Here is a 17,938-nt window from a genome sequence, read left to right on the forward strand (position 1 = left end):
ACAACTTTGCTGTGTCTCTATCACAAAGCTGGGAAGGACAGTTGTTATTCCTATTACCCAAAGTTGATGTCCTCCCTGGAGGCCCTTGAAGGACTGCGTTGTCTTTAAGTGGCATCACCTTATGGGGAAAAGTTGTTGACAAACGAACTGGGCTTTGAGGTGATGACCTTTGTTTGTGAGGAACAACTTTTTGTCTAGTAGTCCTCTGGAATGTGGAGGTTTCATGGTTCCTCCAGGCACAGCTAGGGGGCACAATCTGGTTTAGGTGCCTAGGTGTAGAGTTACTGGCACATTGGTACCGAGGTTTATATGGGCTGATTTGACTTTGAGGCGTTGGCTGGCTTGGATTCAAGTTCTCTGGAGGGCGTGTTGTTTTGGTAGTTCTATAGAAATGTGTACTATACAAGTTTGTACCTGTCACCTTGTTTAATGAGGTACCTTGTGTCTCCTCATTATTGCTGGAAATGGAGTTGTGATTGTTGTTATTGATATCATCAGAGTTACTGTGACTTTGGTATTTGACTTCGTTTGCCTTTTCGGTTTTCATAGCAGTTATCTGGTTGTTGATGGTTTGACCTGGATTGTTTCTATCCATGGTGTTGTTAGCACTACTGCCTCTGCTGTTGTCAGAAAATTGGTCTCTCTTTCTTGTTGTAAACTGAACCTTATAGGTTTTACCAGCTGATTTTTTGCTTGGAATTTTTGCAAAGGCAATTTTTTCTCTGTTGTGATCAGAAATTTGACCCATATTGTTTGTAACACCTGTTGCAATATCACTTTCTCCATACTTGGCTACATGAGAAACACAACCCTTTTTGTTTTTGTTATGAATTATTTGATGTCTGCCATAGTCTTTTAGCTGCCTGATATTGTTGGTGTCATTAGGCAGGCTGTCAAATGGCAATGTGTCACATGAGATAGTGTCACATGTACCTTGAGTGTCTTCTGGTAGTATGTCACTTGGCAGAATGTCACATGTACCTAGAGTGTCACATTGTGCCCCTGTCTCAGGCACTGGTGACATTGCCCACCTGTAGGAATTATACAGTTCTTCAAAGCTGTCATCATCATCATCATAGTCACTGTTGTCCCCTCTAGATCTGATGTGCTCGACAGAGGAGGTGTAGGTTTCTTGGATAAAATCATCCAGTTTGTCCGTCTGGGTATCCATGTCAGATATCTTGTCTCTTTGATATTCTTCAGAATGTTTACACCTTAGTGTCTCCTTTTTGCCGTCTGTTTACAGTTGACAGCGAAGTTAGAATTCTCCAATGAAAATTGTTGGTGGTGCAAAATTAGGAAATGAATTATGTGTAACCAGTGTCCAGACAAGGGGTATCAAGCGATCAAATTTTTTTCAGTTTTGAACCATTTAAATTTTTTTCAGTCTGGAACCATTTTCATGTTTGTCTCAAAAGAAGCTTAGACTTATATCCATGATGAATACCACCACGATCTATATAAATAGATATAATGTATAGATGGATGCTGTGATGAGTCTCTTGAGTTAATGGTCCTCCTTTGAAGTGGTATTTTAGTACAGTTTTCCTTTAGATTACCTTTCCTTACCTCCAAACATTTTGTCTTATTGACCAACTGTTGTGCAGTCACTCACTTATGATGTTGTAAGTTATGTTTTTCACAGCTGTTTTTCTGTTCCTGCCCAGCCTATATTGACACAACCATATATACAAAAGTAACAATCTTATACCCCCAACACTTAAGCTGCATAAGTTTATACATTCCTATACCATGGTCTACCGATACTGGGCCCTTGACATGGATTGTTTCATCATAACCAAGGTGGAGGTCCTTGGCAAGGGAAGCATAACCAAAAGGACAGATATGTATTCAGGTTTTGGGGCAAACCTGTGATTTCGAGGCCACTGTTCTGCACTGTAACTTATATAATGGTAGAGGAGGGGCTGTTAACTTAGGAGTGACATACTTTGGAGAACAGAGACACAAAAAGGGTGGTGATATCTGATAGGGCCATGTGGGTGACACGAGAGGGTGATTTTCCTGAAAATCAGGGGCTGCTCTGGGCTTTGGGTGTATTTTGTTACACTGTTAATATCTACCTGGCCTATTTGTGCCTTTGCAAGAATGGTTTTGAAAGAAACATGCTGATACAATTCTGAATAGTTTTTTATAAGAGACTACAAGGGATTACTGCAGTAAATAAAAAATTAATTTTGATGTATTAAGTTGCCCTCCTGACAAAACACAAGAGTTAATCGAGGTAATGGTATGCTTATAAATAAGTTGTATCAATTCATATTTTTGGTTAATTCAGTTCAATTTATTTATGTACCAATACATGCTTCAATGCTAAGTACCCTTAACTAAAATAATTTTTAATGATTACAGCAGCTTTCATTGTTTTTATGGTATTATGTTTCACTATTGCTTGTTATTTTTAGTACAATAAGAAATCAAATTTCTCTTCCTTTTCAAAATCATTTCAAGGAAAAAATGGACATTAATGCCACTTTTACTTTCACATTTTTGGGGGCGTGTTCTTTTAGTTGTACATCATTTCCACTATCATCATATTGGGTATTAAATGTGTGCTTTAGGATGTATGTCATCTAAACGTTAGATATTTGGTCAACAACCTTTAATCTCTGTTTGAATTTATACTTGTCTTTTTTTCTTGTCATCAGTCATACAGATATGCATATAATTTGACATTGATGTACTCTTATCATATGATCTATATACATTCAGCTGTCTCTGTTGCTTACTGATTGTGCTAGTTGAGACAATTGTGTGATGATACTTCTCTAACACAATCACAATCTCCTCACTGCTGACATGTTTGTGGTCCTCTTTTCCAGGTGAATGGGACCCTAGTTACAAATTCCAACCACATAGAAGTGGTCAAATTAATCAAAGGTAAGGACTTGCTTTCTCCCTTTTGATAAATTATATAACTCGTGTAGATCTTGGCATAGATTATGTTGTGATACAAGGGAGGTAGAGAAAAGAATAAAAAGTGGCAAAAGCTATGTAATTAGAAAAGCATGATTATAAACTTCAAGTGTGTGTGTGTGTGTGTGTGTGTGTGTGTGTGTGTGTGTGTGTGTGTTTTAATGTGTTAGGTACAATCACTGCCTCCTTGACACAGATAAATGGTTCAGGTGCATGTTATGTTTAGATTAGGTAGCCATGTCAAGGACATATCTCTGTTTATCTTTCCAAGAATGATATGATATTCAGATCAGTCTAGGTGCCTCTCTCACATTAATGCCAGGCTAATAAGTCGTCAGCCTCCTCGCAAATTGGAACAGTCCAATAAACTGCATGGCTAGATGTGACAGCCTAAGATATGCATTTTAACTTCTTATCCTAGCCTTGATTTAGTTTGGCATAAAATCAACATCTCTTCCCCTCCCCCCCCCCCTTTCAAACACATAATTACAGGATAACAGACACATCCTTAATGAGTTTCTTAGAAGTAAATTTGAAAGATTTTACTCAATGGAAAATCCAAATTTTTTTTAAAGATCCTGTTAATGCATGGAATATTTTGTTTGAGTTTGTTAAGGTAACAGGAGTGATTGGACCAGTTTAGCATAGAAAAGCTGTAAAAGTATGCCTTCGCTATGTGGATTGTTAGTGTTTTTGTCTTGATTAATAAACATGATTATATCAAGAAGTAGTAATAAGTGTTTGAGAAAATGAACAATCCTCTTTCTGAAAGATATATTTTCACTTGCTTTTGCTGCATTCATAGTTCTAAGAAAAATTTTTCATCAATTATTGATAATTTTCCAAGAACCTGTCAACATAGGTCTCCTACAGATATTTCCCACCAGTTATTGAATGTTAATATTTAATAGTTTTCTAAGAACCTGTTAACAGGTAATCTCCAGTAATCATGGGGCACACCTCAGCAGTGATAAGACGCCTAACATACTCGTATCCCTCATATCCTAGGACCTCCTACCAGAAGGACGTCATTCTAGGTTTCCTTCGTAGAAATTATCACCTTTTTTTCTCGCACATTGAAACCATTTAGTGCTTCCATAACAAAAGGTCCTCGCTCCTGTGGGATTTTGCAGAAAGGGTTCTGTATGTGCTTCACTCTGAATTAAGTGGAAGGTTTTTGCCGTGCAGTATGTTTTACGTGAAGTTGAACAGCGCACCTACAGACCCTCAACCCCAGAGGGTATGGTCTAAGAAAAGAGGTATGGTTGACAGATGAGGCTTTTGTTGCGTACTACTTCTTGTATCTAGAGAAAATCATCAAAAGAGATAAAGCACCATAGCAGCAGGGCTGATCAAGTAGCTATGGTGCGAATAGCTGTGTGTGTTAGAATCAGAGTGCCATAGCCATGTTGCTGATCAAGTGTCTTTGGTGTGAAAAGTTTGATTATTGATTCACCCTTCTAACTTAGCAAAGGTGTTTTATTCTGAAGATATATTAAATCTGATGTCTGTGAGTCACTGTGTCACATACATATTTAATTACTAGTAATTCAGTCAATTAAAAAAATGAAGTCCTATGTTCATTGATATGAAAAAAAAAACAGGTAGCAAAAATGAAACCAAAATAAAAATTAAAACCGAATTGTAAGTCAAACCACAAATGTTCTGTACTGAACTAAGTATCAATACCCAAATCAAGTATTTACTTAAATACCCCCTTGTCTATATTGGAACATAAACCCACAGTTTCTCATAATAAAACCAGGGTGGACTGCCTGATTAAGAACAAAAAGGCTGTCAGATTTTATAGGTAGGCATTCTAGTGCACACTTGTGACTTGAATAAATAGGCTTATTGGGCACCCTTTGAGCTGGTGATAGTTTATCATGTCTGATAGGGCGGTGGTTACTACGGGGCAGCAGCTTGGTGGTAGTTCAATGCCCTAAGTGGACTGTTTAGGAGCCAAGGTACTTTAAGCAACAAAAATTTGGGAGAAATTTTGTAGGTGTTTTGATGTTAGAGCCTTGTCCCATTGAAGGCAGGACAATGGTGTGCTTGTTGTCTTGATTTATGATCGTTTAAGTTAGGGGAGTTTAGAGAGACATCTTACCTGTGGAATACTTCTTTATGATTACGACAGCTGGAACTTCAGTGAAAGTCATCCAGAAAATCAGTGTGTTTTCATCTTCTCATGCTCGAGCCTCGGAAAGTTGTTGCATTACTGTGATGAATAGATACAATCATTGCAAAGAGTAATATCTATTTGATGTGGACATTGCCTCAGGTGGTGCCATTTAAGTACACTAGGGAGGTGTGAAGTGGCAATATCTTGATGCTTTCTCCCAGCAGTAGGAAAACTAAATACAAAAGGTTATCAAAGGATATGTGTTTTGCCATAATTTTAAAGAAGCTTTCATCTACAGGTGCGACAAAACAGAAAAGGTGTGAAATTTGTCGATATTGAATAGCCAAATGACTTCGTGATTTCTGTGCATGGTGTTAATAGGAATATATGACTTTTTCACTGCAGTGCAATTTTTAATGAGAACTACCTACTTGACGAACAGACATTCATGATTCATACCTTCTCCGACAGGGTACAAACTGTACCACATTGTTTGGAGAAAGCAGTCTCGAATACAGGTGATGTGGCACATGTTGTGGCAAACTTAGTGCCATGCTGCAGTTTGAGGTGGTTCTATCCATCTGAGACAAAGTGTCAAGGCAAGCCAGTAATTGATGGAACACAGACATTGGGCAAGTCTTCTAGTCACTACTTACTGCATAAGTCACAAGCCAGCTGGTGGAGTAGAGTCAGAGGTAGAATGATTAGAGGACAATCATTTCTTGTTTTGTCAGAGGGACTTTGCCAAAGTTAAGCAATATATGCTTACTCTGTAAGGGAAATTAAGTTTTTGAGCGTGCTTTCAATGAGCAGAAGGCTGTAGTCAGTGAGTGGCAAACAACTTGCAGAGACGGAGAGAGACAGAAGACTCCTGTATTTACAAAATAAAGGAAGATATGATCCTAAGTATTTGTCAGTTGTTGTTTGATTTGTGGAGAGCATCCTTGATAATATCAAGATGAGGACACATATAGCTCTCCCCACTCTGTTTGCTGGGCCATTACTACAGGTGATAGTTATTTAATGTGGCCATAAAATAGTATGTGTCTCAAACTGGCTGTCCTTTGTTGAGGAATCCCTCTGGCTCTCTGTTAGCGTGGTAAAAAACACAGGTATTTCAGGATTATTTCAACGGTGACTGTAGGACACCAGTTCCAATGCTGAAAGGAATAAAGCGCGTGTAATCCGACTTTAAGCTGACTAGTAGTGAGAATTTGGAAAAGAAAGTGTCAATTTTGCAATGTTGCAATGTGATTGAAAATCATTATCATCATCATCATCATCAAAACAGGTGGCAAGGACTTCTCGTAAAAATAAGCCGTAAAAAAGAAGTGTAAACACAAGAGTTTACACAGCTTCTAGCAGCATACATGGGTTTTAAGATACATAGTGGATAAAAATTCCATCACAGATTCCATCACTATGCACTACTTTCAGATATAATGATTATTTGAATACACAGGGACTGGATATTCCCAATGTGGGACAGGTACACATCATACCTTGCCGAGGCACGCTACGCACCAGTGATTTTAGAGGACAGCTTACCAAGTTCTGTGATGTCTAGCCAACTGGGGGTTTTCTTCTTCCGTTGACATTTAAACATTGAATTAAGACGCATTGTAAGTTGTGCTCTCTGATATCCTTTATGTACCTTGAATGTGATACATAAAACTCGCACAAAAAGGATTTGATTTCTCACAGAGAAAAAGAATTAAATGTGGATTTAAAAACATGCAATGTTTAGTCAAGGTATTTGATATTTAGCATTAGCTGAAGGAATAATTATAAAAGAGCTAACATGTTGAAAAACTCATGCCAAATCAGCAGAAGACGACACTTCAAACGAGCAAGAAGGGTTGATAGTTTTATGATGAATGCAAAAGAACTTGGATGTAAGTGATTGTATGGGAAAAATCCACCATGCCAGGACTTCAACGTGACAGATCCAGGGCTATAAGGAGGCCGCGGAGGAGTAGCGCTGGGGCCATCGTGCCTCTAAATAATGGTAACACCACAAGCCAGGGTAAAGATGAAGGTGATAGCAAAGAACAAACAGGTAATGAACAACTGAAGTGAGAAAAAAAGCAAAAAAAAAAAATTGTTGGCATTGCTTGATTTTTATGTATGTGTGATATATGTAGTTATTCAGCCCTGTGGAGAAAATGAAGATTTTTGCGCCTGTTTTCGAGTGCTAACTTGTTTTGTGGATGGGGTGGGAGCACTGTTGATTGTTTTTTTGCCCTCGGGTTTATAAATTAAGTACAATGATATGAAGTTAAACAAAAACTACAACTTATCAGCAACTGCGATTTGACAGCAGTAACCTCCCCTTGTTTGAACAGTAATTTGTTATCTGTTTGGTTTAAATCATCAAAACAAATTTGCATTGTTTCATGATTTCATTGAGGATTTTTATCATATAGGAATTGTTTTGGGTCATAGAATTACAGGGAGTTGGAGGAAGAACATTTTTTTATTAAACAAGTCTCATATATATTATGCAATCATGATTTATATTTTTTTCCCAAGAGATTTGGAGGATAAAAATTAACTCTTTTAAAACCTTGGTTTATCAGTTAATCTAGATAGATTATTTTAATTGATAAATTAATGTTGATTTTTACATATTTATTTGTCTTTCTGTCTATTGAAGACATTTTTAAATGTTCATTTTGCTGTGGTTATATGAACAACATTGTAAATCAACTTGAAGGATTTGTTCTGCTGCAGGACCATACTAATTTAACGCCAGGAAACCCTAAACATCTTCTCTCGTCTCTGAAAAGGATGACGAAAGCATTTCTCCTGCCAACACTTATTGCAGTCTTTCCATGCCAAAGTTGTGAAGGGAAAAATCTTAACCCTAGGTTCTGCTGTTTGTTGTATAGGTACTTATTTGTAGATCACAGCTAACAGAATGAATTTTTGTTACTCATGATTATCTTAAGGCAGGTTTACATTGATTGGTATCCAGGAGCAATTGTTACTAACCTGGTGCGCATTAGATTAAACATACATCAAAGCTATTTTTTAACTTTGAATAAATATAATCTCTCTGTTTGGGGTAATGTAGTCAACTTATTCTCAAGGTAAAAAGGTCTGTCTTTGTTTGCCACTCAGGGTAATAAGCCTTGTTTTTAGTCAAATTTTGAGCAAAAAAAAAACTTTATCTGCTTTTCTTTCTTGATTTATGTAGAATTCTTCTCATCCTTTATAACTCACAGGTAAAATTAATTCAGTTCTGTAAGAATTTCTCAGAAATATCTTAGCTCAAGTTGACAATACATATTCAAGGCCCATATTTAAGAGTAGTGTAGAGGTCCTTCGTGGTGAAGAATCCAAATTTGCGTAGATACTTCAATGATAATGCTTTGTCCCAGCTTTAAGTGTTGTAAAACGGCCAAGAATGATCTATAAAAAATATCATCCACATTTATCCTGAGCATTGGTGAGTCAAAGTTTCTACAGGCTCCCTCTCCCCTGATGGCTATATATGTTGGAAAGGTCATGGGCTATTAGGTATACAGGTTCTAACCCGAGTGTGCATGTGGCTGATTATACATGTCCTGGGGCCTGTTTCATCGAATTATTTTTAAAGGTATAGACCAAAATTACTTAGACTAAAGTTAAATTGGTATTGGTCCCACTGAGTGAAATATTGCCCCCAGTTTATGCATCAAGAAAGAAATAAATGGTTCTTATTCAATTAATAGTTACTCTTTGTACTTAAAATAATTCATTTTTATCCAGAATTGAAATAAATCAGAACTTTGGCCTCAGGTTTAAGTTCTGGTGTTCTGGCCCTGTGATTGATAAAGGTACAGATACATGACTATGAATACATGTCTGTATGCTGTATAGACAACAGGAGCAGATGGTGGGATTATAGATGGTCCCTGCTATGTATTTCTCTTGCTGAGCCACAAAACTGAGATGGGGCAGTAGAGGAGAAGGTCTGATGAGTGGTTTCATATTTATTGTTTTTAAATCATAGGAGTGTATTTCTTGTCGTCTGTATTTGGTGCTAACACAAAGTTTATAGAGGATTTCTGCCTCATACATGATTTTCCATGATACAATACACATACTTTTATATGGAAAAGTAAAAAATATATATAAAGAAGTATAAATTCATATTTTGATTATATATTTAAATATTACATACATGTATCTTTCTTCATACTTTTTAAACCAGACTGAAAATGTGCGTAGATAATAATAATAATAATAATAATAATAATAATAATAGTAAAACATTCTGGACTATTGTGCCACTTGAAAGAGTGCGTTTTCTAGACGTATATATAGGGAGATATATTAGGGCAGAGATTTATAAGTTCTAAAATTATATTCATAAAATGACATTCTTCAGTTGCCAAACACGGCCATTATCATGATTTATTTCAAAACAAACTGAAATAGGTATGGGATATTCTGGAAGAATAGCAGTGATGTATTTAAAGATAAACAAATACATAAATAAACTAAAATCAACCCAAGTTGTATGGTAAGGCATGCATACTTGCCACTCTGTAAGCCCAGTTGGTGAGGCCTCCCATTTTCCAGCCTCGTCTACATACCTCTACATACACAGGAGTGCACTGCATCGCGGCAGTTCTCAGAGAGGCACACATACGCCACATACAGGATTATATACACTGCACAGGGAACAGTCAATGTAGCCACAGGAGAAGGCAGAGCAAATTCAAGATGGCAGACAAGCCTCCCTCGGCCCCGGCGCCCAATAAGTGGGAGCCTTCAGGGTGGAGGAGGCGATTAAATCGCAGGGAGAGGTCCATGAGACGTCCCACGTTCCCCCTCCCCAGCAACAGGGCTGGTGTAGCGGGACATTTATCAGACCCAGGTGAGGAAGGGGGAGTTGGGGGGGGGGGGGTAGCTGGCTGTAAACATTGATATTGTTCACTTGGTTCTACATTGGAATTCATAAGAAGGTTTGGGTGTGGTAGATGACATAGAGAAGCATTAGCTAAATATAACAATTCAGGAAAATTGAAATATGTATGTAGGTGTGGTTTTGGTAGATTAAAATATTGTTAGGTGTATGTAACAATATTAAAAAGGGTTGATGAAAAAATGTAGTAATAAAATTAAAAAAATAATAAACACTTATTGAATAGACATAGAATCATATGAGTATGAATAGGAATGTATGTCATTTTTGGCAGAAAATTGTGTACATTTAGAATCAGGAAAGAAATCCCCTCTAACAACAGGTCATACATGGGGGTCCTGCCCCACAAAGTTACTATGTAAAGTGCGGACCAAATTGATGTTTTGTCTTTTTTGACCCAAGATCAATTAGAAGTAGTAAAACAGAATAAAATATTGTGATTATTTTATAACAGGAAAGATGTGTCTTTTGCCTCACACCAGTGGTTAGTATACTACTGGACTGCAAGTACCTCCTTAACTGAAAAAGACTGAACATTTCCTCCTCAACCTCAGACCAATTTTCTGTCTAGAATTTGTTTGTTTCTGTTCTGGAGCAGATGATCTGGCTGTGTCAGTGGGAGGGAGGAGGTATTTATCTGTTGGTGATCACCAGATCACAGGATGTGATGTCAGAACACAGCAGAACACAAACATCCAGGACCCATGCTGCTCAGATTACCATGGTTGATAATTAATACCTGTTAATCAGGGTGGGCAAGGGGTGTTCTGGGGGGATTGGGGGGGGGGAGGGAGGGGTAATACAGGTTGGATAGCCCTAGGCAACCCTCCCACCCCCACCCCACCTCCATAGCTGTTATTTGGTGGAAGGTGAGGATGAGACAGAAAATGTTCATTTATATCTATTATACTGGCTGGGGGAAGGGGGTGAATATTGCATTTAATATTGGTAATGCTATGTAATATTGTTTGGGTAATTAGAAATGTATCCACCTGCTGTGTCATTTGGGTACTGAAAACTAGTTACAAAGCTTCCCACTCAGTCTCAGTTATTTTTAAGTCAGGAGGATTTATTGTGGCTGTAACTGTGAAAGCATTAGCAAGGGGGAAAGGTGGGATATTTATGTGTTTACACATAGGCCACAGGAGATACCAACAGTGATAGGCATTCACCTGAAAATTATTACAATCATTTTAAAGGATCCACCAAAAAGAGAGCCCTTTATGTTGGAATGAATCATATTCGCATTCACAGTGCTCGAGGCCAATTTGCACACAAACTCTACAAAAAGTATTGTAATTGTAGTGAATCATTTTGGGTATTAAAACTATTTAATGTGTTTCTGTAACTCAGTGGCAAGCAGTAGGAAAAGTGCAGGCCCAGTGTTTTGAAGTGATGGGTGTTCCTTGAAAATGTTACAATTTTGTCGTGAAATATGGTCTGTTGATCCACTTGAAATTAGACATGTCAAAGTACGAAGACTTACCATGAGGGGAAACTGCTATTTAAATGGCTTATGATATCAGAGATAGCTAAATGATTGAAAAATAAATCATCTTTGACTGAAAACACCTATGATATGGTGGTCAAACCTGCCTGAGATAAAACATTTTAAGATTATTATGTGGTGGTATCTATGCTGTGCAAGAGTGGGTCCTTGATTAAATACTGATTCTAACTTCTATGCATTTGTAATGGTAACCACTATGACAATATTCAATGGCTGTGTGTAGAGACCCTGTAAATGGAAGTGTTTGTCTATTAAAATGTTGTTGTTGTTGTTCTTCTTCTTCTTCTTCTTCTTCTTCTTCTTCTTGTTATCCCAGTGGTAGCTATGTTTTAAAGACACAGTCATTAACTTTTACCATTTTATTTATTTATTTATTTATTTATTTATTTATTTATTTATTTATTTATTTATTTATTTATTTATTTATTTATTTCACAAGTTTATTGACCACTAGGAGCACATTTAGTTACATTTACGGGCTCTCTATTCTACATGAATTTCTAAAGTTCTCATATCATCCCAGGTCTATTTAATGTACTGTTTCCTCCCCTGGTATTTACATGGTACAGCCCCTATATCTGTTATGATCACGAGAGAGGTAATGTGAGCTAATGAGCGATATTAAACCAGCAGGAGTCAAGGGGGGAGATATATGCCTCAAGTCCAGAGGAGAGAAAAGTTCAGGAATTCCTGGAGTAAATAAGGTACAGGGATCCACCTTCACAGCTAGAGCTATGATCTAACACAAAGTGGATCATCATTTTCTAGTTATTGAATATAATCTCTACACATTTTTAGAAGACTACATAGACATACATAACTTACTTGAAATGAAATTTAGGTTTTATGTTTTCAGTTGGTGACCCTTGTTTTCTATTTTATGCTGTATGCGCATCAGAGTTATTTATTAAAAATGTTATTGAATTACAATAAACATAAGTAACTGTATTGCATATAATTGTTTCCTTTCAAAATCAACAAAGGCGCATGAAAAAGAATTTATTCAAGACCTATCCTGTGACATTTGCTCAACAGATTTTAGGTACGGTAATAAATTTCTTACGTAAAGACCTTTTAGCTAGCAATTTATGGGGCCAAATTTTGGGAGTACTCTTATAAAAGCACTTACAAACACATTTATCATATTAGTTAATATTATTACCATTATACTTACAGTAGTTCATACTATTTTGTAATCACGATTTTGTGTAGAACATTAAAGAGGCATCATTTAATTTATGAAAGTACTTGTTTTAGAAAAAATAAGGTAGAAAGATGTTTCACTGTTCAGATGTATGCCATTGAAAATTTTTCTGTTAATGGGGCATTATGAAGTAGATGCAAAATAATTTTTAAGCAAAAGATTCATTACTAGAAAAGGTTTTTGGTCTGATATTTATGCTTTGACTTTTAGATATGAGTATGCCTTGTAAAGAAAGCACGTCATTCCTTTCACCTGACTCAAACTTGATATCAGGGGCCAGTTCTACAAAAATAAAAGAAAAATTACACTGAATGTTGGTTTTATATGTAGACGAAAATTTTGGTCTACTTTTTGATTACATCATAAATGTGCAGTATTCCATATAAATACAATAAGTGTCAGTCTAAAACAACTGTTTCTTGTATTTATATATATATGTATGAACATATATAGCAGGCACTGTATTTTAATTAGACTAGTACTGATTATCCTGGGTCAGGAATAAACTAAGATTATTTAGTCTAAAGGTTTAGACCAGCTTTTGGACTAAATATATTTTTTTGAAACCGTCCCCCCTTGCCAAACAAATCTGCTCTGCTATGGTGCCCTTTATGGTCCCTGTAATGTCTCGATGTATTGATATTTCACCAAGGAACCATATTATTCTCCTTAGAAATGCTTCTTTGCCTTGATGGATGAGTGTGGCGAGAATATTACGGTGCTTTCCAGGCTCCAGTTGGTGGCTCCAGTTGGTATTATCTTGGTCGTTGTCTGTGCTGGTGTTCCACAGAGCTTATCTGCAGCTCTCTAGCCTGCATCTGTTGTCTACGATCATTTTCTCCAGTTGTTGTTTTCAGTTAACTGTCTTGTATACTCTTCATTTACATTTACTTAAACAAATAGGGCATTTTTGTGGGCAATATTAAATAAATGTGTTATTAACACATTAAACTGAATAATATAATTTTTCCTTTCCATTTGGCTTCTTTGTGTAACTGTTTGTTTCACTTTTCAAATGTCAGGTCACAGTCTTCAGTAGTAAAATTGTTCTGGTGTCAAATAAAAAAAAAAATCAAAGTGTAGAAATTATATCATGAATATTAGAAATAGGGTGTGCTGGCAACTGCAGTAGGTTTACCTGACAGTGTGAAATAATTTGTCCAACAAGAGTTGACATTTGCATGACACTAGCTGGCTTTAATTTATCGGAATGCCTGAATAAAAAAAGGTTTAAGAGCTTGTTTTAAAGAGTAGTTCGTATCAGGTTTCTTTACTTTCTGCTTTATCTCCTCCACTAGGCTTTTATTCAGCTTTTATAAACCCAGCTTCAACAATCCTTAAACTTATTAGGGAGTTAATAAATTAAGTAAAGAAAAAGCTCATGAATAGAAAAGATGGGAAGAATATCGATGGGCATGAAGAAATGCTGCAAAATTGGAATGAAAATGTATGCGCGAATCAATTTTCTCCTAATCCAGACTAAGAACCAAAATATTTGCTGGTCTTTTTCATCTAGTTTGTGGTTAGATTTTGTTGACATAAACCATGATAATAAACAGAGAACAAGGCTCAGAGGTAGGCGGGGTCTGCTTACTACGCCCCAGTTTAGAGATGTACACAAGTGAATGGGAGGCTGACTTGAGGCTATGGTTGACTCACATGTACCAATACTGCCTGGTGAAAGTGGATATCAGCTTGAGATGGTGTAAAATATCAGGATGTATGACACAAAGAAGTGAAATTTCTTATTTATAGATAAAAAAATCACTGCTTAAATGTATTTGGCATTGGTGAAGTGGGACATATATTATAGTACTATTTGACAAAGGAGAATTGGGACATTGTAGAATCTGACATACAAGAAGTGGAACATCTATTGTAGTATTGTAAACAGATTGTCAGTAGTGTCTTGAAGTTGGTTTCACATTCATCATGCCACTTTCTTCAGGACAACGAGACAAGGAAGGCAATAAAGGTATTCAGTAAGATCTGAGATGAACAGAGAGAGATGATTTTCTTGTGCTTGGTACAGGAATCAGATGTACTTTTATAATATGTTACATTCTTGTACAGTACATACACCTGTTCAGAGGCAGTTTTCTTATATAAAAAATAATAATAGCTGTTATATTAATAATAATAATTTACAGTTATCAACTTTGGCAAAGATCAGGATTTTTTTAGACATCAGAAAGGAATATCAATCAAGAGACATGGACATTTTATAATGATAATTATTAATTGAATTATGTGTAATTTCATAATAATCAAATAACTTGATAGTGTTTTCACTGAGTCCTGCCTACACTGCCGTATTATACCCAATTTCCTTAACTTATATCGTGTGGGTTGGATCTAAAAGAATATCTAGCAGGCATGTGCACCTTGATAACACATGATGAGCTATACTATATGTCAGACATGTACTCCTTATGATAAGTCAGGTGCAGAAGATGGGTCCCTAGTTATCGGGATATTTTTGGGGGCACATTTATCATAAACATGCACGCTTTGATATTTTCTGTGAATTTGTTTTTAAATGTAAAGGTCCTTCACCTCTTGCTTCAGAATGGATGAATTTTGTTTTAAGGTACAGGTCAAGTTTAAATGATTAAACAAGACAGTATAATTCTTATATTGAAGAGCCTGCATTTAATATATATCCATGCTTATTCAAATCATTTTGATGTATAATTTAAAAATGCCTGCTGCCTCTCTTCCTTAAACACTAATCCATATTGAATTTTTTTCACCTTAGGTCATCTAAGTTCAAAGGCTCGAAATAACTGTCAAAGTTGCAAATATTTTTTTACTCTAGAGTGATGGATGGTGTGGAAATGTGGACCCAGGTGTGTCTTTTCCCCTGGTTTTCATGGTCAAGGATTACAAAGATTTCAGCATCAGTGAAGGGCCACAGATTATCTTTTTTATAAATATTTTTCATTAAAAAACTGCACCAGAACTTGTACTGGCAGACAATATTTTGCACTTTTGAAATCTAAAATCCTCTCTTTTCTTTCTTTCCAGCCAGTTCCTATGTAGCATTGACACTATTAGGCCGACCCCCGGGCCAGACCAACAAACCCCTAGACCCCCCCACCCCCAGCCTCCGGAGCGGGTCCATGACAGAGAAGCCAGGGACACCTGAGAGGGTTCATGTGACTGGGCCACAGCCTGTAGATGTGAGTATATGGCCAGATTGTTTCTTCTAGTAGAGATGGCAGTTTTGTCTGTATTTTGTAGATTACATTTTATACTTTCATTGGACTCAATACAATCAGTGGTCAAGAATGAATTACCCAGAATGTTCAACCAAAATGGCAAAAAAATAAGCCCATTTTGGTTGAACATTCTTGGTAATACATTCTTTTTATTATCTATATATTTGGGGAAAGTTTTTATAGTTTCATATACAGTAGACTATTCTTGACAAGAATTTTTGTTTGAAATATGCAAAGAACCCATTGAGATGGTGTATTTCATGATTTCATGAGATGGGATACTGTTGATATGATAGAGGCATAAGATGAAGACCACCCTTCACATAATTTCTCAATGAATAGTGCATCTATCTCTCAAAAACTCCCAGACTCTGTAGAATAGGTTTTTCATTTCCCCATGTTTAGAGGTGGTTAAAAATACCTTGATAGTTTCTTTGATGAAGGGTCTTAACTTGATTACTCACTGGTAAGAACATGTGAAGTCTCTTTATTGAAAGCTATATATCTTTTTACCAATACTTAGACCAGTTCTTAAGCGATTAGGTGAAGTGTTGACTTTCTCAATAACCCCCCATGCACATGTTTTGTATGATTTTATGCATGATCTAACATGGGAATATCCAGGTACATCACTCAAAGAACTTCCTCATTCCAAACTCTCGTGTTGTCTGAGAATATTTCCTGATTAATATTAGCTGAGTAACATTGTGTGGTTTTTTTTTTTTTAATTTATTATTATTTTGCAAGTAAGAAAAAAAATTATAAGAATAATTGACAAGTCAATGCTACACTCATTGTGACTTAACTTATTTTGAACAAGTTTTAAAAGTTCAAAAAGTGAAAAACAACCTTTTTTGCGTGTTGGGAAAAAATAAAACAACATTATTTATTAATGACTAAGAAAGTTGAATAAACATTTGACAAGAACATCTAGTCAGGCCACAGGTATGGTGAGGTCTGGTATGTTAACATTTACAACTGCACATGTGCATCCTCATATATTGATCATGATAAAGCACGCCACTGGTATTATACAGTGAGAATACATCAGTTATACTGAGAAGGGGTTGTTTTTTGGGGAGTGGGGCTGGAAAATATTCCAGATTTTCATGGCACTGTTGACGGCTTTGGAGTACCTATCCATCATCAGTCACTTGAGTGCCAGTCTGTAGTTTTTATATATGTACGATACTTTTTACACCAAACTCTTCGTGCATTATCTTAAAGGAGAATAGAACATTGCATTTAAGCCATTTGCCATTGAGACATTTGCGCAGCCTGTCAGAAGAAGGTGGAAGGTTTAATAAAGATTAAATTCCACATGGACACCTAATATCTGCCTCCTGATGTCTTCAAGGGTACTTAAGAAACTGTACACAAACATGGTGTTTAATATGTTGTGTTTAAGTGTTATGTGTTATTTTAGATCAGCAGCAGAATTCGCCTGTTGGTATGTTTTCTACTTCTCAGCATTCCTTTTTTTATTCATTATAGCATCATGATTCTAACCATTCAGTATGTGTGACCCGTGGAAAATATGTTATTTTGTAAAGCCAGTGGATGTTTGATTAAGCTTTATTGGTGTATATTTACACTTGCATAGATATTTGTATTATATATGTGTCATGTTTTCCAATGGGAACGTGTTACGGGTCACAACATTCATAGCCAGGATCATGATGCTATTTGCTCCGTCTGTCTTATGTACCAGAATTTAATTTTTATTTCTGCCAATTTAAAATAAAAATAATCATCTCAAGTTCTTTTACAAGAATTACTTAAAGCAACACTCATAAAACAAAGTTTGCTTTGAAAATACTTGAATACTTGTTTTACCAAATAGTGAAATTGTATTAATTATATCAAGCATATTCTGTGTAATTGTTGGCAATATGGTTCAGTACATCACAATTTCCTCGTCTCACCTGTCACAATGTTACCACTATTTCCTACCTACCCTGTCACATCTACCACACTCAGCTGCCACTCCAAGCCAGGGGCCTGGTTCACAGAATGTGAGAAGTTTTAT

The 17,938-nt window shown here is 36.3% G+C and overlaps 1 protein-coding gene across 12 annotated transcripts in view; it reads left to right on the forward strand.

The window, feature by feature from the left end:
- The window catches only part of LOC106154614 (rho guanine nucleotide exchange factor 11), a 91,483-nt gene that overhangs the window by 14,570 nt on the left and 58,975 nt on the right, over positions 1-17,938 (forward strand). For 7 of the 12 annotated variants that reach the window (XM_087017803.1, XM_087017796.1, XM_087017797.1 and 4 more), the window contains exons 5-6: positions 2,841-2,898; positions 15,716-15,870. In XM_087017803.1, the coding sequence (XP_086873929.1) occupies positions 2,841-2,898; positions 15,716-15,870 (213 nt within the window). Of the gene's footprint in view, positions 1-2,840; positions 2,899-3,952; positions 4,194-5,492; positions 5,755-6,676; positions 7,119-9,685; positions 9,927-14,605; positions 14,664-15,715; positions 15,871-17,938 lie in introns of those variants that run through there. The other 5 variants (XM_087017807.1, XM_087017804.1, XM_087017806.1 and 2 more) reach the window with 5 other exon arrangements.

The sequence above is a fragment of the Lingula anatina genome, chromosome 7 (genome assembly GCF_051362555.1).
Source record: "Lingula anatina isolate TDL-2025a chromosome 7, LinAna3.0, whole genome shotgun sequence".
Lineage (NCBI taxonomy): Eukaryota > Metazoa > Brachiopoda > Lingulata > Lingulida > Lingulidae > Lingula > Lingula anatina.